Raw genomic sequence first — 26,512 nt, forward strand, 5'->3', positions numbered from 1 at the left:
CAGTAATTTTTGTCTTCATTTTACCCTTAGAGAAAGGGAGGCTTGGGCTCCCCAAGGTCACACAGCTAGTAATGGCAGAACTGGGAGCTGACCCTAGGTCACCTGAATCATAATCCAACCCTCACTCAGCTCTTGGTGAATTTCGGCCTCAAGGAACGGATTAGGACCCCCTAGGAGGTCACCTTGGAGAGAGAAGTTTCTGTAGAGTGGCAAGTGGGCGGGGACAGAAGCCTGTTTGTAAGGGATTGAGGAGGCAGTGGGTGGTTGGGAAGTGGAGGCAGGGAGCTTAAACCACAAGTCTGAGGAGTTTGGCAGTGAAAGAGAGGAGAGGGAGGCTGGTAGCTTGAGGACCCAGAGGGACCCGGTCAAAGTTTTTTCCAAGCATATTTGAAAGGCTGAGGAAAGTGAAGAGGAGGCCAGTGAAGAGGAGAGATTAGTATGTGAAGCAGGACCCCCAGGAGGTAGGAGCAGATGGGCAACAGCCCCACTGTGAGCAGCTTAAACCCTCTTTGTGTGCCCCCCCACTCATCAATTATCGGGCACTTGTCCCATTGGTGTGGGCTGGTTCATTAGCCATCATGGCATGCTGTATGCCATGAATGATGTGGCAGAGCCCATGAGTGATGGATGTATGCATAGATACACCCATCATGTCAGAACAGGCAGAGTGGGGTGGTGATGAGGGGGAGGCTCTGGTACAAGGAGATGGGAGCTCTTGTTTCCAAAGGTCTTAGGGTTCAGAGAATCATCCAGGCATTGGGCCCACTGGATGAGAGATGTGACCATGGGCTAGGGAACCAAGAAGCTGGGGAGGAAGAGGACTGGCCTGCTGAGGACTTAAGTCTGTAAAAATTGGGCCCACAGATGCCCTGACTCTTCAAACTCTGGGGATTCCAGCCATAACTGGGGCAGCCTCAGTCTGTTTAGAATTAGAACTCAGAGTTTGACTTAGAACAGGGACTGGAGCCAATTCTGGCCTCTCAGAAATAGGACCGAAGCTTGACCTGGAGCTGCTTAAGCCTTAGCTTGTGCCTGGGGAGGGCACTTCTAATGACCACCAGCCTTAGCCTTCTCCAAACTAGAACTGGGGCTTGGGGACAATTTGGTCCACTCAGAGCATGGCCTGCAGGGCCGAGGGCGAGCTCTCTGGTACCGTCATTTGCTAACCCACAGGGCTTCTCTGCCCCTTCTCCTTGCCTGTTCTGTCTTTGACCAGGATTTCCCAGTGCAGCGGAGACACCAGGTGTGCTAGATTGTGACTGGGATCCCCCCACCTGTCTCAGAGAGCAACCTTGTCCATGGATCAGTCCTCTCTTCGGACTTCGACAAACCACAGTGCTTGTGACTGTTAGCTGGCCGAGTTCCCAAAAGAAGATTCCTCCAGACTTCTACATAGCATGAAATCACTATTGATGACCTCTTAACCAGGCATGTGGGTTAAGACTATCCTTCCCCAAAGCCACACACCACCTGATGCTGAAGGGGGGGTTGGGGAGGGGTGGATTATGCCCAGGAAGGAAAGCTAGCCTCAGTGCAATTGGGTATTTGCATTCAATGATTCACCAAGTAAACAGCCCAAAAAATTTATTCATTGAAACCTGAGTCGATGCGGAGCAGAGCATCTTTGTAATCTTGATCCCACTCATTCATGTCCCCATTCTTGTTTTCTCTTTTCCCTTCTTGTTCCACCAGGCGCTCCATATTTCTGCTCTCAGAGACTGCTTTACTCAGCAGTGTTCTTTTCGACCAAGTAGCCCTCCCAGCACATCGAGCCAAGTGCTAACACCGAGCGAAGAAAGGGGTTACCAGTTGTGAAAGCAAGATGGGAGACGTAGCCAACAGCTCTGTCGGTCACCATGCCAAGAATCAGCAGCATGGAGCCAACCGGGCTGGGGGCTTCGGCTGTACGCTGCCCGAGCTCCGTTCCCTCATGGAGCTCCGGGGGGCTGAAGCTCTGCAGAAAATCCAGGAAACCTATGGAGATGTCAGTGGTCTCTGCAAGAGGTTGAAGACCTCCCCCACTGAAGGTAGGTGGGCCCCAAAGCGGGAATCACTGGTCTTAGCAGCATGGTCAGCTGGGTACCAGAGGGCCACTTCTTCACCTTCCCAGCCCCCAAGCCAGGCACCCTGCTTCTCCCCTTTTCGGGCTGCCTACTCTGTCCGCCCCCCACCTTATTTTCCCCTTTCCTATCTCCTGATCAAAACTGACTCATCTTAGATCTTTTCTTTTCAGGATTTTGCTCTTGGTTTTTTTTTTTCAAATTTATCTGACACTTTGGCCTATACAAATATATTCTGTGGATGCTAATGGACTTCCCTGAGAAGGTCACAGGATTTAGAGCCAGAAGGAACTTCAGAGGTTATTTGGAGAGAGAATGTTTATAGATCACTTAGCATGGTGCCTAGCACATAGCAGGGACTCAATAAATGCTTATTTCCTCCCTTCCCCCCTTCCTCTTCATTCTACAGAAGAGGAAACTAAGTCCAGGTGACTTAATGATGTGCCCCAAGTCACATATAGGCTCATAGATTTAGAGCTGGATCTTAGAGGTACAGCCCCCTCTTTTTACAGGTGAGGAGACTAGGGGACAGAGAGGTTAAGTGACTTGCTCAGGGTCACACAGTAGGTGTCTGTGATGACATTCCAACACAGGTCTTCCTGATTTCAGGTCCAACACTCCATCCAAGCTGCCTTTCTGTGTGTGTGTGTGTGGGGGGGGGTGTTTCCAAGTCTGTGATTCTCTTGGGTTAGTGGGACCTTCTAGAAACAGTGCAAAGGCAGGGGCTGACTTTCCACATAGAGGCTTACAGTAGTTCAGCGACTTGCCCAAAGTCACTGAACCAGGATCCTCTGAGTAAATATATTTCGAATGGCCCAGGGCATACGGACAGGGCACAGCAGGAACAGCTACCAACGCTCCTTCTGAGCAGAGTGAGCACTCCTCACTGTGATTCTTCCCCTCCATACTAGGCAGACAGGCTTTGTTACAGTTCTTTCACTGGGGTGTATGGGTACCGGGGAAGAGATGGCATCTGAGCTGGTAGGATTCGAGTAGGAAAAGGTGGAAGGGCATTCCGGAGAGGGAGCACCATAAATAAATAGCAGGAGGTGGGAGGGAAGCTAGCAGGTGCAGAGGGATAGTTAGGAGACGAGGATGCAGGAGACTGAGGAAGAGGAATTTGGAAAAGGTTAGTTGGAGTCAGATTGGAATGGGCTTTGAATGCCAGACTAAGGATTTTTCACTAGTAGACAGCCGTTATAGGTTCTTGAGCCTAAAACCTTAGTGAATCTGTTCTAATGAACAATGAGATTGATTTGTTATTCATATACATTGGTACTTTTAAAATGCTTGAAAACATCTCCCCCCACCATAGATTAAATATTCCTACTGCACTCTCCTTTATGCGATTTACTTGTTCAGCAATCCCTTTTCTTGTAGAGATTGTGAAGGCCAACTCCAGTACTGCTTCTGGGTTAGTAATAAAATCATAGGATTGTAGACTAAAACTGGAAGGCATTTCAGAAGTCAACATGTCCACTCCCAACCCCACCTCCTTTGTTTTACTGAAAGGGAAACTGAGGCCCAGAGAGGGGAAGGGACTTGCCTAAGGTCACGAATAGGATCCTAGAGCTAGAGCTGGAAGAGACCTCAGAGGTCCCTCACTTTACAGAGGGGAAACTGAGGCCAAGAGAGGTGAAGTGACTTGCCCAATGTCACACAGCTGATAAGCAACAGAGCCAGGATTTGAATGCAAATCCTCTGATTCTGTATTCGTCGTTCTTTCATGCTGCCCCTCCTGTTAACATCTACCTGCCATGTCATCACATTCATGAAATTAAATTAACAGAACTAAATCCCACATTAATGAGTTTTGGCTGTGAAATGAGGCTAAAGGGACCGTTGCTGCGCCTGGTTTCCTGTCCCAAGGGTGGGTGGATTTGATTCCATTTGAGATGGAGAGCTTTGGGAGTGGTCTGTGCCAAGGCCTTGCCCAGGCCTGTTGGGGAAATATGAAATGAGCTTAGTAGCAAAGTAATTGATTCCCCCCCCCTTCTACCCCATCCTCCCCACCCCCAGCCTCTCTGTCCCTCTTTCTTTTTTTAAAGTTTATTTATTTTTAGTTTTCAACATTCACTTCTATAAGCTTTAAATTTTCTCCCCCTTCCTCTCCTCCCCCTCCCCAAGATGGCTTGCAATCCTATATAGGCTCTACATATGCATTCCTATTAAATATATTTTCACATTAGTCATGTTGTATATAGAAGAATTAGAACAAATATTCTCCCTCTTTCTTATTCCCCACATCCATCCACCTTGGGTCCTGTCCAGTAGACCCAACAATGTTTCTCCTCTCTAGCCCCTCTCTTCTTATCCTATGGCCCTGATCACTGACCTGGTGACAATTACCACCTTCCAAGTCTCTAGACTCTCCCGAGGCTCTAGTCTCTCCCCTCCCCATTCATCCTCCCAAACTACCACATTTATCTTCGATTTGTTCCCAAACTCCCTGCTTCCAGCTCTGTGGAGCTAAACTAGCTAAGGCAGGAAAACTAGATTCTCATCTGGGCTCTGCCACTAACTAGTAGTATAAGAAAATCACTTAATTTCTCAGGGCCTCAGTTTTCACATCTGTAAAATGGGGAGGCGGGGAATAATAGCCACCCCATCCATCTCACAGATCTGTTGTGAAGCTTGAATGCCGCCAGGAAAGCGCTTTGGCAAAGTTGAAAGGCCGAGACAGATGGAAGGGGTGGTTGTTGTTTTTCATGACGAAGCCTTCTGGGATCTGTTCCCTGCAGAGCATTTTGAGCTCAGGGGATGTTTCTGGAGAGCCACATAGTCAGTCACCCACCCCTTAGGCAGAGCTGTGCTGTGTTCCCAACCCTGACTTCCATCCATCTGCACCCACCTGCTTACACATTGTAGGCCCACCTGTCTAAGGAAGGGCCTGATCCAATCCTGGTATCTCCACTGGGGCCCATAGCCCCAATTCTCATTTCTTCCCAGGGTGAGACGGGGACCAAAGGCTCCCTTGGGTGGGAGGGGAGGAGTTGTCACTGAATCTCAGAGTTGGGAGATCATCTAATCCAAGCCATACCCTCGACAACATCCCTGATAAAAGGTTGTCCAGCCTCAGCTTGAAGGCATTCCATGAGAGGTGGTCTGCACCTTCCTGGGAATGCTTCTAGATGGCTCTCCTCCTTCCGAGGAAGCTTCATCCTGCCATCCAGTGGGAGGGCTCTTGGTTCTGCCCTCTCCAGCCATGCAGAACAAGGCTGATCCCTCTTCCACAGGACACTCCTCACCTTCTCTTCTCCAGTTCCTCCTGGGTGATCTCCAGGTCCTTTCTTATCCTGGTCCCTCTCCTCTGAATGCTCAGAAGTTTATGGGTGGCTTTCAAGTGCAGCACCAGATGAAATACTTCATGTAGAGTCTAGCCAGGACAAATTACAGCAGGACTAGATGTGACCTCTCTAATCCCAGGCAATGTAGCCTAAGACCCCATTCTCTTTCTTGGCTGCCAAACCACTCTCTTGACTCATTGAACTTGGCAGTCTACTAACCTCCCCACCAGATCTTCTTCAAATGAACTGCTGTCTAACCATGCAGGTGATTTTTTCAAAACCCAAGAGCACGGCTTTTCCTTCTATTCCTACTAGATTTCTTCTTCCTAAACCCAGCCCAATGTTTTAGCCTGTAAAGACCTTTGGGGATCCTAACTCAGTCATCCATTCCCTCTGAGCTTTGTATCTTCTGCAAATTTGAGAAGCATGCCCTCAATGCCTTGATCCAGGCCAGGGTCAAGCACAGATCCCTAGCCTAGGGCACTCCACCAGGAATTCCTTCCAAGTTGCCATCACACCATCTGTGACTTCCTTTTGGATGCAGCCAAACCCGAAGTATTGAAGTCATCTATGTCTCCTATCTCTCTACCCTTATGTTACTCCATCTTATCTATAGCATTAGTGGGAAGAGCACTGCCGAATGTTTAGCTGAAGTCTAGGTAATTCAGTATCTATAGCACTCTCTTGATCAACCAGGCTCTAGTAATCCTGGCAAAAAAAAGGAAATAAGGTTAGTGTGGCATGACCTGTCGTTCTAGCTGAAGCCATACTGTCTCTTAGATATCATTGTTCCCTTTGTGGATTGTTCATTAACTGGCCCTTTCTCAAGAATTTTGCCAGGAATCAACACTGGACACACTAAACCTATAGTTTACAGACTCCATTCTCCTTTCTTTTTGAAAAACCAGAGCATTCTTTGCCCTTTTTCAGTCCTACTTTCTACAGTCCTTCAGACCTCTCTGACAGTGGCTCAGCCATCATAGTTGGCCAGTTCTTTCTGAATGCAAGGATGGAGTGATCTATAACTAGGCCAACCTGTCTTCCATGTCTGGTGAGTCTGGTGTCTTCAGCATACAAGCACATGGATGCTCACATGCTTTCAGCTTCAACAGAGTCCCCATTCACACTCATACACGGACATGCACACATAAGCTTTCCCTGACAAGATATATGTGAATATGTGTACATGGGTATATGTTGTCATGCGACCACAGAATTCTGGGACCCCCAAGGCCGACTAGACCAATCCCCTATTTAATGGAGGAGAGCCCCCTACCAATGCAGGGAGGTATCTGCTCTGCCTTTATGATCTTAGAGAGTGATCTGATGCCCAAGGAGGAGAAGGGACTTGTCCAAGGTCACACATAGGACCCTAAATCTAGAGTTGGAAGGGACTTCATAGGCCACTTAGTCCAGCTTCCTCATTTTACAGAAAAAGAAACCAAGTCCAAGGGAGGGGAAGCGACTTGTCTAAAGTCACACATAAGACCCTAAATCTAGAGTTGGAAGGGACCTCAGAGGCCACTTAATCCAGCCCCTTCCTTTTACAGAAAAGGAAATTGAGGCACCAGGAGGGAGAGTGACTTGCTTCAAACACAGATCCCCTAACTCCAAAGCCAACAACCTTCCCACTGTACCTCCCTCCAGTTCTTCCCTATATATGTATATTAGGTTGTACCAAGTCCACTCAAGGAGGGACACCATCAAATCCTGCTATCCCTAGGCTGGGATCTGAGTGAGATTTCCATTAAAATCCTAGGATCAGAGACAGAATTCTCATTGGGAGGTCTCACTATCTCCCCCTGCAGGAGCTCCCTTTCCAACCTCCATCCCCACCATGTGGTCATCCAGCCTTCACTTGGATACTTCCAGCTGAGGGATCTCACTTTTTCCATCTAACTAAGGCTTACTTAAACTAAAGGGGTAATTGTAGAAGCTGGAAGCCCTGGGTTCAAGTCCAGCCTGGGACATCTACTGGCTATGGGACCCTGGGTAAGTCACTTGAACTCTCACGGCCCCGGGCAACTCTCAAAGATCAGGAGTGGGTTTCTTCCGACATTGGCAGAAGTATCATTGAAAATCGCAGGTCCACTAAGCCACTGGCAGGAGCCTCATTGCCTGGGCAGGAAGCCCTGGGTTCCACAGGCAGAGGCCAAGCTTTGGCAGGTTCTAGCATTCAACAGACGATTAGTAAGTGTTCACTATGTGCCAGGCCACTGTGTCTCTTTATTCCCAGCCCTTAGCACAGTGTCTGGCACATTGTAGGTGCTTAATGAATTCTCATTGAGTGATGTTGGGAGTAAGCTAGGCCTCTAGGGCCCTTGGCATTTGGAGTCTACCAAGAGGACAGGCTCTAAGCCCAGGCCCCAGGCCAAACTGGGGGTGTCTGTTGTATGAGAACCAACTTCTCTAATTTGGGAGGTTGACCACTGGGCAGGGAGGTATTTTCAGCCACAATCCCTCATAAAGGCTCTACTAAGTCAAGAGAGAGAGGGGGATCCACAGCAGTCCGGGAGGGGATCCCCATACGTACCAAAGCAAATCTTTGATCCTCTCCCTTGATCATTCAAAAGCAGAACCCAAGAAAACCAGGCAGCAGGGTTGGGGAGGCCATATCCATCCCAAGGCAGCAACCACGGGCAGTCCCCATGGCGCCCCTAGGAAAGCCTCAGCTGGCCAAGAAACAGCCGGTCAGGCCTGCTGGCCTGGGCCCACAGAAGCCACTGGGGGTTTTCGGCATTTGAAGAGGTGGTTTTCAATCAGTGTTGAAACAAAGAGGGGTTTCTGGTCCTTGCTCAGAGGCCTGAAATAGCCAGTTCACCAGACATCTCCTTCCACAAACATTCCTATTAATCAGTTAATTGAGGATTTTCAGTAATCATCTCCAGACCCATTTCTGCATGAGGTAATGGAAGGAGCACAGGGTTTGGAGTCAGACCACTTCCTACCTGTGTGACACTGGGCAGCTCACTTCTCCCTGGGCCACAGGGTCGTCATCTCTAAGATGAGAGGGTTGGATCCCATCTCCTCCGAAGCCCCTTTCAGCTCTAGGGTCTTAGGACTTCCTGGTCTTGGTCATAAACACCAGCCATCTTGGCCACACCTCTGGCTTAAAACCAATGAGCTTCCTCCAAATTCTTTGACATTTCCCTCTCTCTGAACTTGACATTAGTCTTACCTGTGGATTCTCCCGTTCTCGCCACTCTGGTCTAGGCACCTGCCACTTCTCACCTCCTAATGGATCCCCTGGCTCCAGCTGAGTGCCCCTTACAATCCACCCTTCATATTTTGGCCCGAATAATCTTCCTTAAGGCCTCTCTGATCATAACACTCACCTGCTCAAAAAATCTTTCAATGTCTCCCTACTGAGTAGTCAAAATCCTTGATGTTGATATTCAGGGGTTCAGAAAAACCTGGGCTTAGGCTTCATGTAGAGACCAGAAGTAGGCCAGGAAACAGGCAAGGAAATGAGCCCAGGTGCAAGGAGATGAGCTCAGGTGCAAGGAGATGAGCCCAGGTGCGAGGAGATGAGCCCAGGTGTAAGGAGATGATCCTAGATGCAAGGAAATGAGCCTAGGTGCAAGGAAATTATCTCAGGTACAAGAAGATGAGCCCAGGTGCAAGGAGATGAGCACAGGTGCACAGAGATCAGCCCAGGTGCAAGGAGATGATCCTGATGAAAGTAAATGAGCCTAAGTGCAAGGAAATTATCCCAGATACAAGGAGATGAGCCCAGATGCAAGGAGAAGAGCCTAGGTACAAGGAGATGAGCCCAGGTGCACAGGGATGAGCCCAGGTGCAAGGAGATGATCCTAGATGCAAGGAAATGAGCCTAAGTGCAAGGAAATTATCCCAGGTGCAAGAAGATGAGCCGAGGTACACAGAAATGAGCCCAGGTGCAAGGAGAATAGCCCAGGTGCACAGAAATGAGCCCAGGTACACAGAAGCAAGCCCAGGTGCAAGGAGATGTGCCCAGGTACAAGGGGATGAGCCCAGGTACACAGAAATGAGCCCAGGTCCAAGGAGATGAGTCCAGGTCCAAGGAGATGAGTCCAGGTGCAAGGGGATGAGCCCAGGTGCAAGAGGATGAGCCCAGGTACACAGAAATGAGCCAAGGGGCAAGGAGAATAGTCCAGGTGCATAGATATGAGCCCAGGTCCAAGGGGATGAGCCCAGGTACAAGGAGATGAGTCCAGGTGCAAGAAGATGAGCCGAGGGGCAAGGAGATGAGCCCAGGTGCAAGGAGATGAGACAAGGTACACAGAAGCGAGCCCAGGTGCAAGGAGATGTGCCCAGGTGCAAGGAGATGATCCTAGATTCAAGGAAATGAGCCTAAGTGCAAGGAAATTATCCCGGGTACAAGAAGATGAGCCCAGGTGCAAGGAGGTGATCCCAGGTGCACAGAGATGAGCCCAGGTGCACAGACATTATCCCAGGTACAAGGAGATGAGCCCAGGTGCACAGAGATGAGCCCAGGTGCACAGACATTATCCCAGGTACAAGGAGATGAGCCCAGGTGCACAGAGATGAGCCCAGGTACAGGTACAAGGAGATGAGCTCAAGTACAAGGAGATGAGCCTGGATGCACAGAGATGAGCCCAGGTACAAGATGAGCCCAGGTACACAGAGATGAGTCCAGATACAAGGAGATGAGTCCAGGTACAAAGAGATGAGCCCAGGTACAAGGGGATGAGCCCAGGTCCAAGGAGATGAGCCCAGGTGCATAGAGATGAGCACAGGTCCAAGGAGATGAGCCCAGGTACACAGAAATGAGCCCAGGTACAAGGGGATGAGCCCAGGTACAAGGAGATGAGTCCAGGTACAAGGGGATGAGCCCAGGTACAAGGAGATGAGTCCAGGTGCAAGGAGATGAGCCCAGGTACACGTAAATGAGCCAAGGTACAAGGAGATGAGCCCAGGTACACGGAGATGAGCCCTGGTGCAAGGAGATGAGCCCAGGTACAAGGGGATGAGCCTGGATGCACAGAGATGAGCCCAGGTGCACAGAGATGAGCCCAGGTACAAGGGGATGAGCCCAGGTACAAGGAGATGAGTCCAGGTGCAAGAAGATGAGCCAAGGGGCAAGGAGATGAGCCCAGGCACACAGAGACGAGCCCAGGAACACAGAGATGAGCCCCGGTGCAAGGAAATGAACCCAGGTACACAGAGATGAACCGAGGTACAAGATGAGCCCAGGTACAAGGAGATGAGCTCAGGTGCACAGAAATGAGCCCAGGTACACAGAAGCAAGCCCAGGTGCAAGGAGATGTGCCCAGGTGCACAGAGATGAGTCCAGGTACAAGGAGATGAGTCCAGGTCCAAGGAGATGAGCCCAGGTACAAGGGGATGAGCCCAGGTACACAGAAATGAGCCCAGGTCCAAGGAGATGAGTCCAGGTCCAAGGAGATGAGTCCAGGTGCAAGAGGATGAGCCCAGGTACACAGAAATGAGCCAAGGGGCAAGGAGAATAGTCCAGGTGCATAGATATGAGCCCAGGTCCAAGGGGATGAGCCCAGGTACAAGGAGATGAGTCCAGGTGCAAGAAGATGAGCCGAGGGGCAAGGAGATGAGCCCAGGTGCAAGGAGATGTGCCCAGGTACAAGGGGATGAGCCCAGGTACACAGAAATGAGCCCAGGTCCAAGGAGATGAGTCCAGGTCCAAGGAGATGAGTCCAGGTGCAAGGGGATGAGCCCAGGTGCAAGAGGATGAGCCCAGGTACACAGAAATGAGCCAAGGGGCAAGGAGAATAGTCCAGGTGCATAGATATGAGCCCAGGTCCAAGGGGATGAGCCCAGGTACAAGGAGATGAGTCCAGGTGCAAGAAGATGAGCCGAGGGGCAAGGAGATGAGCCCAGGTGCAAGGAGATGAGACAAGGTACACAGAAGCGAGCCCAGGTGCAAGGAGATGTGCCCAGGTGCAAGGAGATGATCCTAGATTCAAGGAAATGAGCCTAAGTGCAAGGAAATTATCCCGGGTACAAGAAGATGAGCCCAGGTGCAAGGAGGTGATCCCAGGTGCACAGAGATGAGCCCAGGTGCACAGACATTATCCCAGGTACAAGGAGATGAGCCCAGGTGCACAGAGATGAGCCCAGGTACAGGTACAAGGAGATGAGCTCAAGTACAAGGAGATGAGCCTGGATGCACAGAGATGAGCCCAGGTACAAGATGAGCCCAGGTACACAGAGATGAGTCCAGATACAAGGAGATGAGTCCAGGTACAAAGAGATGAGCCCAGGTACAAGGGGATGAGCCCAGGTCCAAGGAGATGAGCCCAGGTGCATAGAGATGAGCACAGGTCCAAGGAGATGAGCCCAGGTACACAGAAATGAGCCCAGGTACACAGAGACGAGCCCAGGAGCCCAGCTCCAAGGAGATGAGCCCAGGTGCACAGAGATGAGCCCAGGTACAAGGGGATGAGCCCAGGTACAAGGAGATGAGTCCAGGTGCAAGGAGATGAGCCCAGGTACACGTAAATGAGCCAAGGTACAAGGAGATGAGCCCAGGTACACGGAGATGAGCCCTGGTGCAAGGAGATGAGCCCAGGTACAAGGGGATGAGCCTGGATGCACAGAGATGAGCCCAGGTGCACAGAGATGAGCCCAGGTACAAGGGGATGAGCCCAGGTACAAGGAGATGAGTCCAGGTGCAAGAAGATGAGCCAAGGGGCAAGGAGATGAGCCCAGGCACACAGAGACGAGCCCAGGAACACAGAGATGAGCCCCGGTGCAAGGAAATGAACCCAGGTACACAGAGATGAACCGAGGTACAAGATGAGCCCAGGTACAAGGAGATGAGCTCAGGTGCCCAGCTCTCCACCTTTTAACCCAGGCCTCATTAATAGCACCCTCCTTCTCAGGGCCCAAATGCCCATGGCTCCCAGTGCCTCATTCCCAACCAGATGAGGGCCCCCATGCCTACTGACCTCTTAATAGGAATAAATGTCTAATCCTAGGAAACCTTTCCTTTACCTGTCAGCCTTGTTAAATATTTCAAATGTCAGGGTCTCAGGGTCCTCAGGAACTTGCAGGATTCTGCCCTGGGGCTGGGAAATAGGCTGTCCCTGTGGTCTGGAAGGGAGGAGGAGGAGAAGGGGGAGAAGAGGAGGGGGGAGGGGAAGGAGGCTCAGAGGCCAGAACTTCAGCCAAGGTGAAAAGCCTTTCTCTTCCTCCTGAAGAGGCATCCCCTGAGAACCTGGAGACCCGGTTCGAATCCCAGCTCTAGCATAAAGCTTATTGTCTATGTGACCTTCCCTGGTCCTCAGTTTCCACTTCTGTGGGATTGTAAGAGATGATCTCTAAAGGCCCTTCCAGCTCTGACAATCATTGCTTCTAATCTGATTCCTGTGGCATCTGGCTGCCTGACGTGGGCAAAGTGCCCTGTGTGTGTCTGTGCCACCTGGCCAGACCCTGCCCCCACTATGACTCATTTGCTGCCCTAGCCTTCATAGCCCTTGGAAGCAAAGAGGCAAGGAGAGCTGGGTGTGAGGGGGAATGGGAGGCCTCACTCCCTGTCTCCTTCCCCCCTCCCCCTTCTCTCTCTTATTTCTTCTTTCCCTTCTCTCTTCTGCTGTCCTCCTCCCTCCCCTCTCCTCTCCCTCTTTCCCCTCCTCCTTTCTCTCTTTCCCCCTCTCCCCTTCTTCCCCTTCTTCCTTCTTTTCCTCTCCTCTCCCTCTTTCTCCTCCTCCTTTCTATCTTTCTCCCCCTCTCCCCTTTTCCCCCTTCCTTCTCCTTTTCCTCTCCTCTCCTCTCCCTCTTTCACCTCCTCCTTTCTTTCTTCCCCTTCCTCCTCCTTTTCCTCTCCTCTCCCCTCTATCTTTCTCCTCCTCCTTTCTATCTTTTCCCTCTCTCCCCTTCTTCCCCTTCCTCCTTTTTTACCTTTTCTTCTCCTCTTGTTCACCTCTTCCCATCTCCTTTCCATGTCCTGTCTCTTCCCTGCCCTTCCTCCCCTCTCTTCTCTCTCCTCATCACCCCCAACCACACACACACACACACACACACACACACACACACACACACACACACACCCTCACTAGCAGTGCTCCAGGGAACTTGAATCCAGCCCATGCCTGTAGCATGTAACTTGGGAAAGAAAAACAAGATAAAGGAAAGACTGAGGGAGGAAGGAGAACTGAGGAGGAGAAGGAAAGCCCGAGAGAGACCAAGACAAAGGAAGACTGAGATAGAAAGGAGGGAGGGCATGGGCGAAGGGCACAGAGGTGGAGGGAATGAGCGAGATGCAGGCTTGCTGCAGCACCAAGGGCAAACCAAGGAGAAGCTAAGAGGAAGGGAGGCACGAGGTACACAGGGGCCAGCCATGGGCTGGCACTTTCTTTGTACCAAAACAGCCACTGAAGGGTTTCCCCTGGAAAGGAAGGGATTCTGGGAGGGTGCAGGTGGCCAGGGCTAACAGGCAGGTTTTCCCCCAGCTCAGTTTAACCACCCCCAGGTACTGGGACACTTCTCCCCTTTTTCTGATGGGGCAAGAGGGTAAATCCCCAAATGGCCTTTTGGTGAGAGGCCAATGAGAGAGATGGTGGCTGGGCACAAGCTGGATCCTGGAGAAAGAAGGGGCCTAGTAGCTGGGGATCCAAGAGCGTCCAGAGCTGAACACTATATTCCACATCGGCTGACTGGGGCATGAGACTACTTCCTTCATTCACACCCGTTATTCTTATTGAGTTTACCATCCACTGGAACTCCCAGATCTTTTTCTGCTGCCTGACTCTGCTTTCCCCTGCCCTGCCCCCATAAGTACAGATACAGTTGATCATTGAACCTAGTGGTAATAATTCTTTAGATACCCTTAGATTTGTCCCATCATTTTAGCCTGCCAAGGTCTTTCAGGGTCTTTGTCATCCTACATGTCAGCTAACCCTCCCACTTTCATAATGTCATTGATAAAAAAACATTGACTGGAAGAACAGGGCCAAGGACAGATCCCTAGGACACCTCTTCCCAGCTCAACTCCAGTATTCTAATTCTGGAATTCGAAACCCTGTGATCTCATCCAGGAAGCAAGCCCTGAAATACCCCTGTGTGCCCTCTGGTGGGGTCTGTGAATAATAATACTTATTATGTCATCATTCACCATCCGTATTGTGGGGGATGCTGGGACCTGGTACTCTCAGAGTAGTCACAACCTGAGGCTGTCACCCACTGATTATCACCCAAATCTTCCGTGTTTCCCAGGTGTCTTCTCTTGTTTAGAAGTATGATGTTGCTTTGGTCTCTGGCCCATGCTCCCATCCTTGGCCATACCCATTCCTTCTTGCCCCAGTGCTAGGACAGTTGAATCTCTGGTGACAGTCATCATTTTAGTAATGAGCTTGCTTAGATTAGAAAGAATGTACTAAAATACAAAGCCAAAAAATTATTACAGGTATATAACATTCTGCTCATATCCCAATTACAACTTCCCCAGCTGGTCAAAATCCCGTTCCAGTTGGTATCTGTTAACTGAAGCCTCCCTAGCCAAGGTCCGGGTCACAGGACCATTAGAAGTCAGCATCTGGGTATAAACAGCAGCAGCACAGGGTACAGGGAGATACAATGTGGTACAGTCAAAAGAACTCTGGCTTTGGCATTCGAGGACCCAAGTTCCAAAAGCAGTTTGGTGATTGTGACCTGGAACAAGTCATTGAACCTTGATTTCCTTGGTCACAGGATGCAAAGGGCCCTTCTAGCTAAAAAGCCTCCAAAGTAGGGCAGAGATGCCAATCACCTTCCTTCCTCACCCAGCTTAGTCGATGTTTCGTCCTTTTAAAAAGGGGGTTAATAGTCTCCCTGCTGGGGGTTGTTGCTCACCCAGGAGATAAAGAGCATGGAAGCCCTTTGGTCAAGAAGCTGCGGTAATTGTCCAACTGATGTACATTTCTAAAGCTCTTTCAAGTTTGCAAAGTATTGAAGAGACCACGGTCTCATTGGAGCCTCACAGCACCACTGAGAAGCGGTACAGCTAGGTTCTGACTAGGGTAATAAGGAATTCCCTCTAATAGTCATGTTATTTGAATTCTCTCTGCATATTTCCATTGGACTGGAACCAATTACCATATTTTACATAATTGGTGATGCAGTATTCAGAGTGACAGACCTAGAGTCAGGAAGACTTGAGTTCAAATCCAGCCTCAGACACTTCCTAGCTATGTGGCTCTGGGCAAGTCACTTAACCCCAATTGCCTCCCCAAAAAAGTGGGGGGAAAAAGGAATTGGATGCTTAGAGGCAGCTAGGTGGTACAGTAGATAGAGCATTGGCCCTAAAGTCAGGAGGACCTGAGTTCAAATCTAGCCCCAGACACTTCCTAGCTATGTGACCTTGGGCAAATCATTTCACCCTGTTGGCCTCAGTTTCCTCATCTGTAAAATGAGTTGGAGAAGGAAATGGCAAACAACTCCAGCCTCTCTGCCAAGAAAACCCCAAATGGGGACACAGAGTCAGACACAACTGAAAAATGACTAAACCAAAACACAATTATAACTTCCAATAGTGTAAATTTTAATATAGAGACCACTCAGGGAATTCATTATTAATTGATTGCTACCTAACTATGTTGCAACAATCTTTACCCCCATTTTACAGATAAGGAAACTGAGGCTCTAAGAACTTGTATCTTGCCCATGGTCACACAGCTAGTGAGTGTATGAGGCAACATTCGAACCCAGGTCCCTCACAACTCCAAAGCCAGCATTTGTTCTATGAGAAAGTTGTACCAATTAGTCTGAATGAACGATTTCATCCACAGTCTTAGATGGTTTACCCCACACCTATGTCTGACTGTTGTCTTGGGTTTTTGTTCCCCTTCTTGCCAATATGCAGGTCTGTCAGATAATGTCACTGACTTGGAAAAGCGGAGGCAGATCTATGGACAGAACTTCATCCCTCCCAAGAAGCCAAAAACCTTTCTCCAGTTGGTGTGGGAAGCTCTCCAGGACGTCACCCTCATCATCCTGGAGATTGCTGCCATCATCTCTCTGGGTCTCTCCTTTTATGCACCCCCTGGAGAACAGAGTGATGGTGAGTATGGGATGATGAGGGAGGAGGGCTGACCCAGGAACAGAGAGGGGAAGGGAGGGAGCCCAACAATTCAGGCCAGCAGATCTGGGGAAAGGAGAGACTCAGGCCCGCCCCCCAGGAAGCTTCCAGTCCCAGTGAGGAATCCAGGCCTCACCCAAAGGTGGCATGTATCAAAATGGGGAACAGTGTGGGGGAGACAATATGGGCTCCAGTTCAAAGGCAGGAGAAATTCCTGAGGACCAGGGTAGGCCGGGAAGCTTTGATGGAGGCTGGAGGACTTGGAGATGCCTCCAGGCTTCCAGTGCCTTCCTGCTGACACTGTGGCTCCCTCCCCAGCCCTGTTTTCCTTCCGCAAGTACTCAGAACCCTGAGATAACCCACCTCCCCTCTCTCCTAGGCAAAACTCGCATTTTCTTTCGGTGTAAATATTTGCTTTCCCCTTCGCCCTCCCAGAGGTCTTCACAGTTTTGTAGCATCTGAGACGCTGCCCTCTCATTGGGGCCCCACATTAGCCACCTCGGGGCCTTGTATCCTCTCAATACCGTAGTGCATGAGCAAGAAACACGTCATCCAGAAGACAATTCAAAGCAAAGAACTGTAATGAAATTGTATAGTAAGAAAAATCATGATAAATGATTCCCTCATAAACCTAGGACACACTCAGCCACAACTACCCACACACCATCAGGGGAGCCCTACATACATAGCACCTGGGGATGAGGGGCCGTGACGTGGGGGGGGGGCGGATGGCAGGGGAGACAGCTCACACCTTTTCTAGTGATGGCCCGTTGAGATCTTCTAATGTTGGTATCTCCCCTTGCTTTCACTGCCTCCATTGAGGAGGGTGACCAAGAAACCTCATGCCTTCCAAAGAAGGAATCACTTCTATTGTTTCCCTTCTGCCATATCATTCATTTTACAGATGGAGAAACTGAGGCCCAGAGAGACGAAATGATTTCCCCAGGGTCACTCATAGGCTCCTAGATCTAGAGATGGAAGGGGCCTCAGAGGCCATCCTGTCCAATTTCCTCATTTTACAGAGGAAGAAACTGAGGCTTAGAAAGGGGAAGGGACTTTCAAGGTCACACATAATATCCTAGATCTAGAGCCAGCAAGACCTCAAAAGCCATCTAGTCCAACCCCTTCATTTTACAGAGAGGGAAACTGAGGCCAGAAGCAACTTGCCCAAGCAATTGGCAAAATAGGAATTCAAACCCAGGTCCTCCAAATCCAAATACAGCGTTTTCTATTTTAGCCTGCCCACCCCTGGTGTTCTTTCCTTCCCATAGTCTCTACAATCCAATTCAACCAACATAATCAGGTGCTCACATGCCCAGGGAGACCTCGCTGTCTGTTCTGTTGGCTGGACCCAGGGGTGCCCAGGGCCTTGACCCAGAGGCAAGGACCAGCTCTTTCTCCTCCTCTTCTGTCTCTTGACCCTCTCCCCAAACCCCCATGCTAAGGCAGCGTCAGACTGACTGAACGATGTTGCCCTAGGCCTGCATGATTGCAGAAGTGGTGGGAGTGTGCCAAGGCCTATCTAAGCCTTTCCCTCTCCCTTGGGGGCAGCCTGTGGGAATGTCTCAGCTGGGGCTGAGGATGAGGGCGAGGCAGAGGCCGGCTGGATTGAGGGAGCAGCTATCCTACTGTCCGTCATCTGCGTGGTGCTGGTCACGGCCTTCAATGATTGGAGCAAAGAGAAACAGTTCCGTGGTCTGCAGAGCCGAATTGAGCAAGAGCAGAAATTCCAGGTCATCCGGAAGGGGCAGGTCATCCAGGTCCCTGTGGCTGAGCTTGTGGTGGGTGATATCGCCCAGATCAAATACGGTGAGTAGGGATGGGGGGCTCATGACACCTTCCCAGGGGCCAACAGGGCTTGGAACATGGAGACGCTCCTCCCCATCCATCCAGGGACCTCCCTCCTTTCCCCTCTCTCCATCAGGGAACACATGGACTCTACAAGGGGGCCTTCTAGAGATCATACCTTAACCTAAAGGCCCAATTCTAATGATAGCTGGCCAACCATAACCAGGTGGCTCCTAGACTCTCTCTTTGTCTAGGCTTGGCCTGAGGTATTACAGTGCCCCCTTTGAAGATGTTTTCATGTTCTTCTTGCCCTTAGAGTCATCCACCCCCAGGACTGACCAGTTCTATATGCCATTACCAGGGCTGGGGAACCTGCGGCCTGTAGGCCACATGTGGCCTTCTAAGTTCTTGTGTGCAGCCTTTTGACCGAGTCCAAGTTTTACAGAACAAATCCTTTTATTAAGGAGATTCGTTCTGTGAAGTTTGGATTCAGTCAGAAGGCTGCATTTAAGGACCTAGAGGGGATTTGTTCTGTGAAGTTGGATTCACCCAAAGGGCCACCCTTGAGGACCTAGAGGGCCACATGTGGCCTCAAGGCCACAGGTTCCCCACCCCTGCATTATACAGTACAGTTCTGCCTTCCACATCTCAACTTTCCCCATCATGGTTTCAGTATATTGCGGGTCTGCATGAGAAATTAAATGGAAGTTTCTTGGAGTTTTGCAGAAGCCACAGATGACACAGAAAAAGTTTAGAAACTCAGAAATACATAAAAATATATGTATAGCATTGTGTAATATGAACAAATTTTATCTATAATGCCATAATTATTCAGACTTCTTTGGTATGAAGGGGCAGCCAAAAGGTTTTACATGGATTTTCCAGATTGCGGAGGTGCTGTGCTCCTAAACCCCAAGATGTGGAAGAGATAACTGTACATAGAACCCCCCAGTTCCCCAATGGAGCAGCAGGGGAACAAAAGGGAAGCAGGGACAAAAGGTTGAATTCTCAGCCCCAAGAGAAAGAAGGGGGTAAAGAGGAAGACTCCAGCTTGATATAAGAAGGGACTTTCTAACCATACTGTTGCAGAAATGGAGGTAGTGAGTTCTCCATCACTTTGGGCAGAATCTGGATAGCCCACTTGTCAGGGGGGTTGTGGGAGGGTTTGCACACAGGTAGGTACTGGCCGGACTGTGCCTGCTGAGGTACCTCCCACCACGAGATTTCTATGTTTCTGTGTTGAAAGAAAGAAAGAGAAAGGGGAGGGAGGTTGGTTGAGCCCTGAATGTTCCCGCTGCTTCCTGATTCCTTTTCTCCCTGGCTGACCCTCCAGGTGACCTCCTGCCTGCTGATGGAGTGCTCATTCAGGGCAATGACCTCAAAATCGACGAGAGCTCCCTAACAGGAGAATCAGATCATGTGCGCAAAGCAGTGGACAAAGATCCCATGTTGCTCTCTGGTAAGTAAGAGTCCCAAGTCCTGGCTGCAGGACTAGGGGACTCTATGAGGTGAAAGGTAGACTTTGTCCATGGGGTTTTCTTGGCAAAGATATTGGAGTGGTTTGCCACTCCCTTCACCAGTGTACGCCCATCTTGCAGATGAGGACATGAGGCAAATAGGGGTTAAGTAACTTGCCCAGGGTCACAAAGTGTCTGAGGCTGGATTTGAACTCAAATCTTCCTGACTCCAGGCCTGGTTCTCTATCCACTGCCCCACCTAGCTGCCTCACCACTCTAGTGTTGTTGTTCAGTCATTTCAGACATATCCTACTCTTTGTGACCCCATTTGGGGTTTTCTTGGCAGAGATACTGAACTGGTTTTGCCATTTCCTTCTCTAGGTCATTTTCCAGATGAGGGAACTGAGGCAAAAAGGGTTATGTGACTTGTCCAGGGTCACACAGCTATTAAGTGTCTGAGGCCATAGTTTTCCTGACTCTAGGCCCAGTGCTCTATCCTCTGCAGTGCCACCTAGCAGCCCCACCACTCTTGTAACCCTATCTAACAAAGGACTAGAAGGAGACTGTATGGTAGCAGCCTGGCACTGGAGTTAGAGGGCTTGGGTTCAAGTCCTGGCTCTGCTACTTTACTCCTGGTACAACCTTAGACAAGTCCCTTCCCGTCCCTGGGCCTTAGATTCATCCTGTGTAAAATGAGGGGATTAGATTGGATAGCCTCCGAGGTCCCTTCCAGCTCTAGAGCAAAGGGCTTATTATCCTATAATCTCTTGTACTTTGACTTTTCCCAAAAATTCCAATTCTTGCCATGGCCTAGCCTTTGGTTTTTGAAAGCACTCACATTACGATTTGGACCCTATCCCTCTTGACCCATGAAAGGAGTTTTCCCTTGGGCCTAGTGAATGGCCTAACTGGCATCTGGCATATTACATTACTTTCTTCACACTTAGTTTGGGTTCAGTCCCTGTTGGCTACCTCATGCTATCTTTCTCAATCTGAAGATCATTTGTCCTTACTAGAGAAAATCAAAGCCAACTTTAGACTTTCCATGGCATTTCTATATTGGAAGTCTGGGAGGTGGAGGTAGGGAGTGGGGAGGGGGAGTAGGATGGCCTGAGCCATCCTTACCCATCAGATAGTGACCCTGAGTAATACAAGCCAGTCCCACACAGTCAGACTAGCTTGTAGGGAAGATCGAGGCTCATGGGACAGAGACAGCCTGGCCCAAGTCTTCACTTTAGAGATAGATTTTTCCATTTTATGGAGTTACAGAATGTTAGATCTGGGAGGAACTTGGGACATTATCTGTCCCAGTGCCTTCATCTTAAGGAGCAGCCTAGGGCCCAGCGAGAAGAAGGAAGTTCCCCAAAGTCACTAAGCAAGGATGTGGCAGCCCTAGACCTAGCATCCCAGATCCTTCCTTTACATATACTACAGTGTTGTGGGTTGGGAAGAGAATGGACTCACAGCCAGGAGACCAGACTCCTGTCACTTGATTTTGCCACTACGGGCTTCATGGTCTGAGGCAGATTGCTTCCTGCCTCGGAGCAAAGATGCACTAGAGTGGGAAGAGATCTTTAACAGCATAGAGTCCAACTCCCTCATTTTACAGGTGAGGAAACTGAGGCTTAGAAATGTTAGAAACTGAGGCTGAAATGATTTCCCCAGGTTGACTCAATCAATAAGTGACAGCCAGAATATCAATAGGGAAAGGTGTGGAGGGAAGAAATTCCAGGGTGAGAGGGGCAGGAAAGCATGAGTCATGTTCAGGACTTAAGTAAGTCAACTTTGCCTGGAATGTAGAGTGTAGAATGTATTCTGCTTAATGAGAATTGATTTGAGGTGAGTTCGGAGCCAGATTAGGAAGGGCCTTGGATCCCCAGTTGAGTAATTTAGTTCAATTCAATGTGCATTTGTCGAGATTTTCCCCAAACCTACTACCAGATGGATGGGATTTCTCCCTCCCCTGAACTAGGCATCTGGATGATGGTCTTTTGCCCCTTTTTGTAGCATTTCTACTATCCTGATTTCTATACCAGCTATTTCTGTATGTGTCTCAAACCGTACTGGGGCTTAGTTCTGATTCATAGATGGAGGGAGCCAAGGCTCTAGAGGGGTCCATGTATCCTGACTCTCTCTTGTTTAATCAGGTACCCATGTCATGGAAGGTTCAGGAAGAATGGTGGTCACTGCTGTCGGTGTGAACTCTCAGACTGGCATTATTTTTACTTTGCTTGGAGCCAGTGGGGAAGAGGAGGAAAAGAAAGAGAAGAAAGGTAAGCATCTGTGCTCCATTATCCACCAGGCCTTCCCCTCCCCCTCCCTTAGATTCAAGCCAAGTTGGGGTCATTTGAGAGCCATTAACCCTACAAATAAGAGAAATCACCTTCAGCCTAGGCCCCCAGCTCTTCAAAGGAAAGACTAAAAAACAGGTTTCAACCTAAACAGCATTAGTCTCCTTAGACTCCCTTAAGGCATTTGATCACCTTAAACTATAGCCCCCAGAAGAGAAAGTGCTTTTAAAAGTGCTGCTGAAAGAGTTCACATCTAGGCAGGAATAGCCCATCAAGGCTATTGTAAAAGGTGGAGGCAGGGGAAGTGGACTAAAGAAGTCCATAATGTCAGGGTCCTATGACCTCTGGTGACCAGGTCATGGCCCTTCCGTGTTCACCACCACTGAGACATCGGACAGCTTCCAAGATGGAAGACTTCCCCAAGAATGCATACAATAAAGTAGAACTTAGAGATATTGATGGAGCATCCTTTCCCTCCCTCCCCCTAAGTCATCTGGCTCCCTACTCCTTCCAGCAGAATTAGCTTGGTAACAACAGACCAATCTAGCCTAGGACATGAATCCGATTCAGCTTATCTTGCTTTAGCTTCCACCCCTTGGCAACTCCAGAGCAGAGGACCGGTCACTGCCTTCCTGCTCTCGTAGTTCAGTTACTCAGGCTTCCTTACGGTTGCAATATATAAAAGCAACTCACATTGCTGTAGTGCTTTAAGGTTTACAAAGTACTTTCTTTGCATCACCCTTGAGAGTTGGTGGTGCAAGCATTCTCATCCCCATTTTACAGATGAGGATATCGAGGCTCAGAGAGGTGCTCATGGTCACAAAACTAGTGAGTATTGGAGCTGGGGTAAAATGTTCAGGCTCAGGCTGGATGACCATCGGATATGGATGCTGTAGAGGGGACTCCTGCAGGAGGAGGGAGGTTGGGTTTTATGGGAAGAGAAATGGGCTGAATTCCTCAGATGGTGGGCTTCACAACTACCCTACCCCAATGGAGAAAGCCTTCCCAGAAGTAAAGGAGGGCATGGGAAACTGGCCTTGGACCTCAACTGGTCCCCAGAGAATCATTCCAGTAAAAGAAGTAGAAATCTCTTTAGGGAAATATAGTATCTCCCCTTGCCCAGGAATCCCTGGCTTGCAGGGGAAGAGGGAGAAAGGCAGGGAAAGTTCAGGGGTCAAGGAAGAGTGGCATCTAGTCCAGAGATAGATGCCTAAGCCTGATGAGGCATTAGTGCCAAAGCAGTCTCCCGGGTGGGGGTGGGGTCCCTCAGTGCCCTTGTTGCCCAGCATGGCAGCCTTCATTTGACTCAGGGGCAGGGGTCCAGGTAGCCCCAGGCTGTTCAGGAACAGCTGATGCAATATTTACAGCCTGCAGAGTGGGGAGCGTGGTGGTGGTGGGGATGCTGAATTGCTTTTGAAAGCCCAGGTCTAAACCAGCACTTGCCACAGTGAACAGATTGCCCCACTCCTCCCTCCCTCCTCCCCCTCACACACACATCCCACTCTGTCACTTATGCATCCTACCCCCCCCCCCACCACCCAACCTCCAACCATCGATAAGCCATAGTCTGGAGCCCAGAGACAACCGCATCACCATTCTTGTTTCCTGGCCAACAGTATGTTCAAGAGACCTAAAGAAATCATTGAATCCTAGAGCATCGCCTCCTTTATGTCATTTCCTAGTCTCTGACAGCCCCAAATCCATCAAGATCCACCAGAGCCCTGACCCACATCCCTGCCTTCCGTCTCCCTAGGTGCTCCCTAGTCCCAGACCTTTGAACTTCTCCTGTTTGTGTTCCACCTCTGAGATCTGAGAACTGACCAGATTGAGGAGATAGATAGCTTAGAAAGGGCACCTGCACCAATCTGTCTGCTCTGACGTAGTGCCCAGTTGCCAAATTAAGACCAGACCCTCTCACCTTGGTCCTAGAATCCAGCCAACTTTGTGGTGTTGGATCACAGAATCACAGAACGTGAGAGCTCAAAGGGACCTTCAAGATAATCTAGTCTCATCCCCTCATTAAAAAAAAAAGTTTTTCCTTATGTTCTGTTTTTCTGAAATTTTAATTCTGAACATAAACATCACCATCCCCAAAGGCATTTCCATAAACATAGTGGAACAAAAAAAATAGATTTCTACATGACTCTCCATTTCACATGACTTGCTTTTTTAAAAAAAAAAGTATGCGATAAATCCTATACATTAATTTCCAAACTGTCCTGCTGATTGGTGCTTCCTTCCAAACTACCTTCTAGTCTCTTCTGTGCCTTTTAAAATATGTTACAATTGACCCCTTTTGTGAGGGACAGGGGGCTATGATAATTTCTTCTAGGTATTCATGCAAGTCTTGTGGAAAATCCATTTTTTCCCTTTAAACTTCTGCTTGCAATCATTATGGATTTACTTGCTCCTTCTGGTTGTGTATATCTAGATTTGATAATTTCTTTTACTTACTTATCTCTTTAATTTTAGTTCCTGAATTGGGGCTTCATGCCAGGGCTAGGGCCCACCAACCTGCTGTACTTGAGCAGGGAATGGGGTTCAGTTCTATTTGGTCTCTCACTGGATCCACCATAGTTCAACTTGCCTGAACTTTGAGGTTGAGTGCTGGATGTTTAAGATTTTCTCTGGGATTTCAGGACAGAGTATTTGGAATCTCAGAGCCCCCGTGCAAGGTCTGTATTCCTCTGAACACTGGGAGGTACCACACTAGTTACTGGTCACTAAGTCCCCCCAATGTGCTTTTAATCACTCTGGGGCTTTCTCAAGGGAGTCCCCTGCTCTTCCTGCCTCTTGATTCAGAGCTTTGAGAGCCAAATGTATCCCATCTCTTGTGGTGCCACTTGCTTTGCTGGAAGGGGCTCCCTTTCCTCTTGCCTGTGCTCTTCTTTCTGGCTGTTTATGCAATTCTGGGGTGGAAGATGCCACTTACTATAGTTTTTGTTGAAATTTTATTGATCGTTATTAAATCTGATACAAACTGAAGTAGGTATGTGAGAGAACTCAGTCTAAGCAGCCATCTTGAAAGGAAGAAAACAGATTCTCTTTTTAAAGGCTAGATTCCTTTTCCATAGCTAACTCTCTTCTCAGCCACCAGAGACGACTCTCCTCTTGACTAAATCCTCAGAGAGGAAATGGAAGCTCCCCCAAAGAGCAGTGACTTATGCAGTAAGTGACATAGCCAGGACTAAGAGCAGGATCTTATGACTACAGCCCAAGCTCTGAATGGAGCCTTGATTCATCTGGAAGGAGCATTCTCTTGATGGGAAAGGAAGCCATATGGTGCCCGGGAGCTAGCTTGGGACCCCTTGATCTTCTGGGTGCTCAACCTTCTTATGTACCTCACTATGTCAGTGCTGGGTTGGAATCTCTGCCAAGGAGTAGAGCTAATAGGGACTGAGGGTGAAGATGATAGAAAGAGCCTGGAAGACATTATATGTCTAACAAGAATAGATTCAAGGTCCAGAAATCATTACGCATAGCAAGGAGTGCCTAAGTATTCAGTCTAGAGAACAAGACTAAGCTCTTAGAATCTTAGAGTTGGAAGGGACTTCAGATGGGCTTCAAGCCATTTCATGGATACCTGCAATCGTGAGGCTCTCACTACCTCAAGACACAGCTCCTTCTGTCATTGCACAGCTTAGAATATTAGAAAGTCCTTCCTCCCATCCTATACTATGAGGCCAAGCAGAAAAAAGTCCAGTCTCCCTTCCACATGTCAAGTTTTCAAATATCCGAAGATGCTCATCACATTCTCCCCTAAGTCTTTAATTCTTCAGGCTGAATATCATCACATGACATGCTTTTCACAGACCCTTCACAAGCCTGGGCTCCCTTCTTTCGACAGGCTCTAGATAGTCAATGTTCCTCTTAAAATGCAACATCTAGAGCTGACCACAGGACCCCAGGTGTGTTCTGACCATTGCATGAGCACTTTCCTGTCCAGTCAGCACACCAGTAGTGCAGCCAGAGATCATGGTAGCTCTTCTTTAGTAGATGCGTCCCACAGCTGGCTCATCTTGAGCTTATAAGTAAGTGACCATGACTCCCCTGTACTTTACTTGTGCATTTAATTATTTCGATCTATTCAGTTTCATCTTGTTAGTGCTTCAGACCATTCTTCAAGCCTACTTCAGTCTTGCATTGCTCTCTGTAGCATCTAACTCAGTGCTTTGCATGTTTGTTAAACTGAATTGAATGTTTGAATCTTGGATTCTTTATTAGCTCCAGATTTTTGACTCGGTAAAATTGAGAAGCGTTACATATATGCCTTCATTCAAATCATTGACGAAAATGCTGATGACGTGACCAATGACAGATCTTTGAAGCACTCCACTAGAGATCTCTCTCCAAACTAATTTCTGTTCATCGGTTGGCATTTTTGGGGCCTAACTGTTCAATCTGATCCAAAACCATCTTGTCCAAAAGGGTTTAGTAAGGCACTGCCAGATACTTTGGTGTTGTCTATGACCTTCTCTTCATCTGCCCATCCAGGAAATATCAGTAAAGGAAATTAAGCTAGTTTGGCATGACCTACTCTTGAGGAAGGTTAGGCTGGCTTAGGGCTACCACCTCTTCCTTTCCTGAGCATTCACAA

The 26,512-nt window shown here is 49.0% G+C and overlaps 1 protein-coding gene across 1 annotated transcript; it reads left to right on the forward strand.

The window, feature by feature from the left end:
* The first annotated feature begins 1,696 nt into the window (after positions 1-1,696).
* On the forward strand, positions 1,697-22,811 carry LOC118833389 (plasma membrane calcium-transporting ATPase 3-like). The gene is made up of 6 exons (XM_036740746.1): positions 1,697-2,027; positions 16,164-16,361; positions 17,931-18,188; positions 19,501-19,626; positions 21,772-21,897; positions 22,699-22,811. The coding sequence occupies exons 1-6, from the start codon at positions 1,823-1,825 to the stop codon at positions 22,809-22,811; spliced, it is 1,026 nt and encodes a 341-aa protein (XP_036596641.1). The 5' UTR covers positions 1,697-1,822.
* The last annotated feature ends 3,701 nt before the right edge of the window (positions 22,812-26,512 follow it).

Source organism: Trichosurus vulpecula, unplaced genomic scaffold, assembly GCF_011100635.1.
Source record: "Trichosurus vulpecula isolate mTriVul1 unplaced genomic scaffold, mTriVul1.pri scaffold_84_arrow_ctg1, whole genome shotgun sequence".
In the NCBI taxonomy this organism is placed as follows: Eukaryota; Metazoa; Chordata; class Mammalia; order Diprotodontia; family Phalangeridae; genus Trichosurus; species Trichosurus vulpecula.

What these genes read in the sequence shown, in the direction of transcription:
- LOC118833389 (XM_036740746.1), top strand. Translation starts at nt 1,823, where the DNA reads ATGGGAGACGTAGCCAACAGCTCTGTCGGTCACCATGCCAAGAATCAG. An exon ending in GAAGACCTCCCCCACTGAAG is followed by an intron (nt 2,028 to 16,163) that starts GTAGGTGGGCCC and finishes GCCAATATGCAG; the next exon opens with GTCTGTCAGATAATGTCACT. An exon ending in AGATCCCATGTTGCTCTCTG is followed by an intron (nt 19,627 to 21,771) that starts GTAAGTAAGAGT and finishes TTGTTTAATCAG; the next exon opens with GTACCCATGTCATGGAAGGT.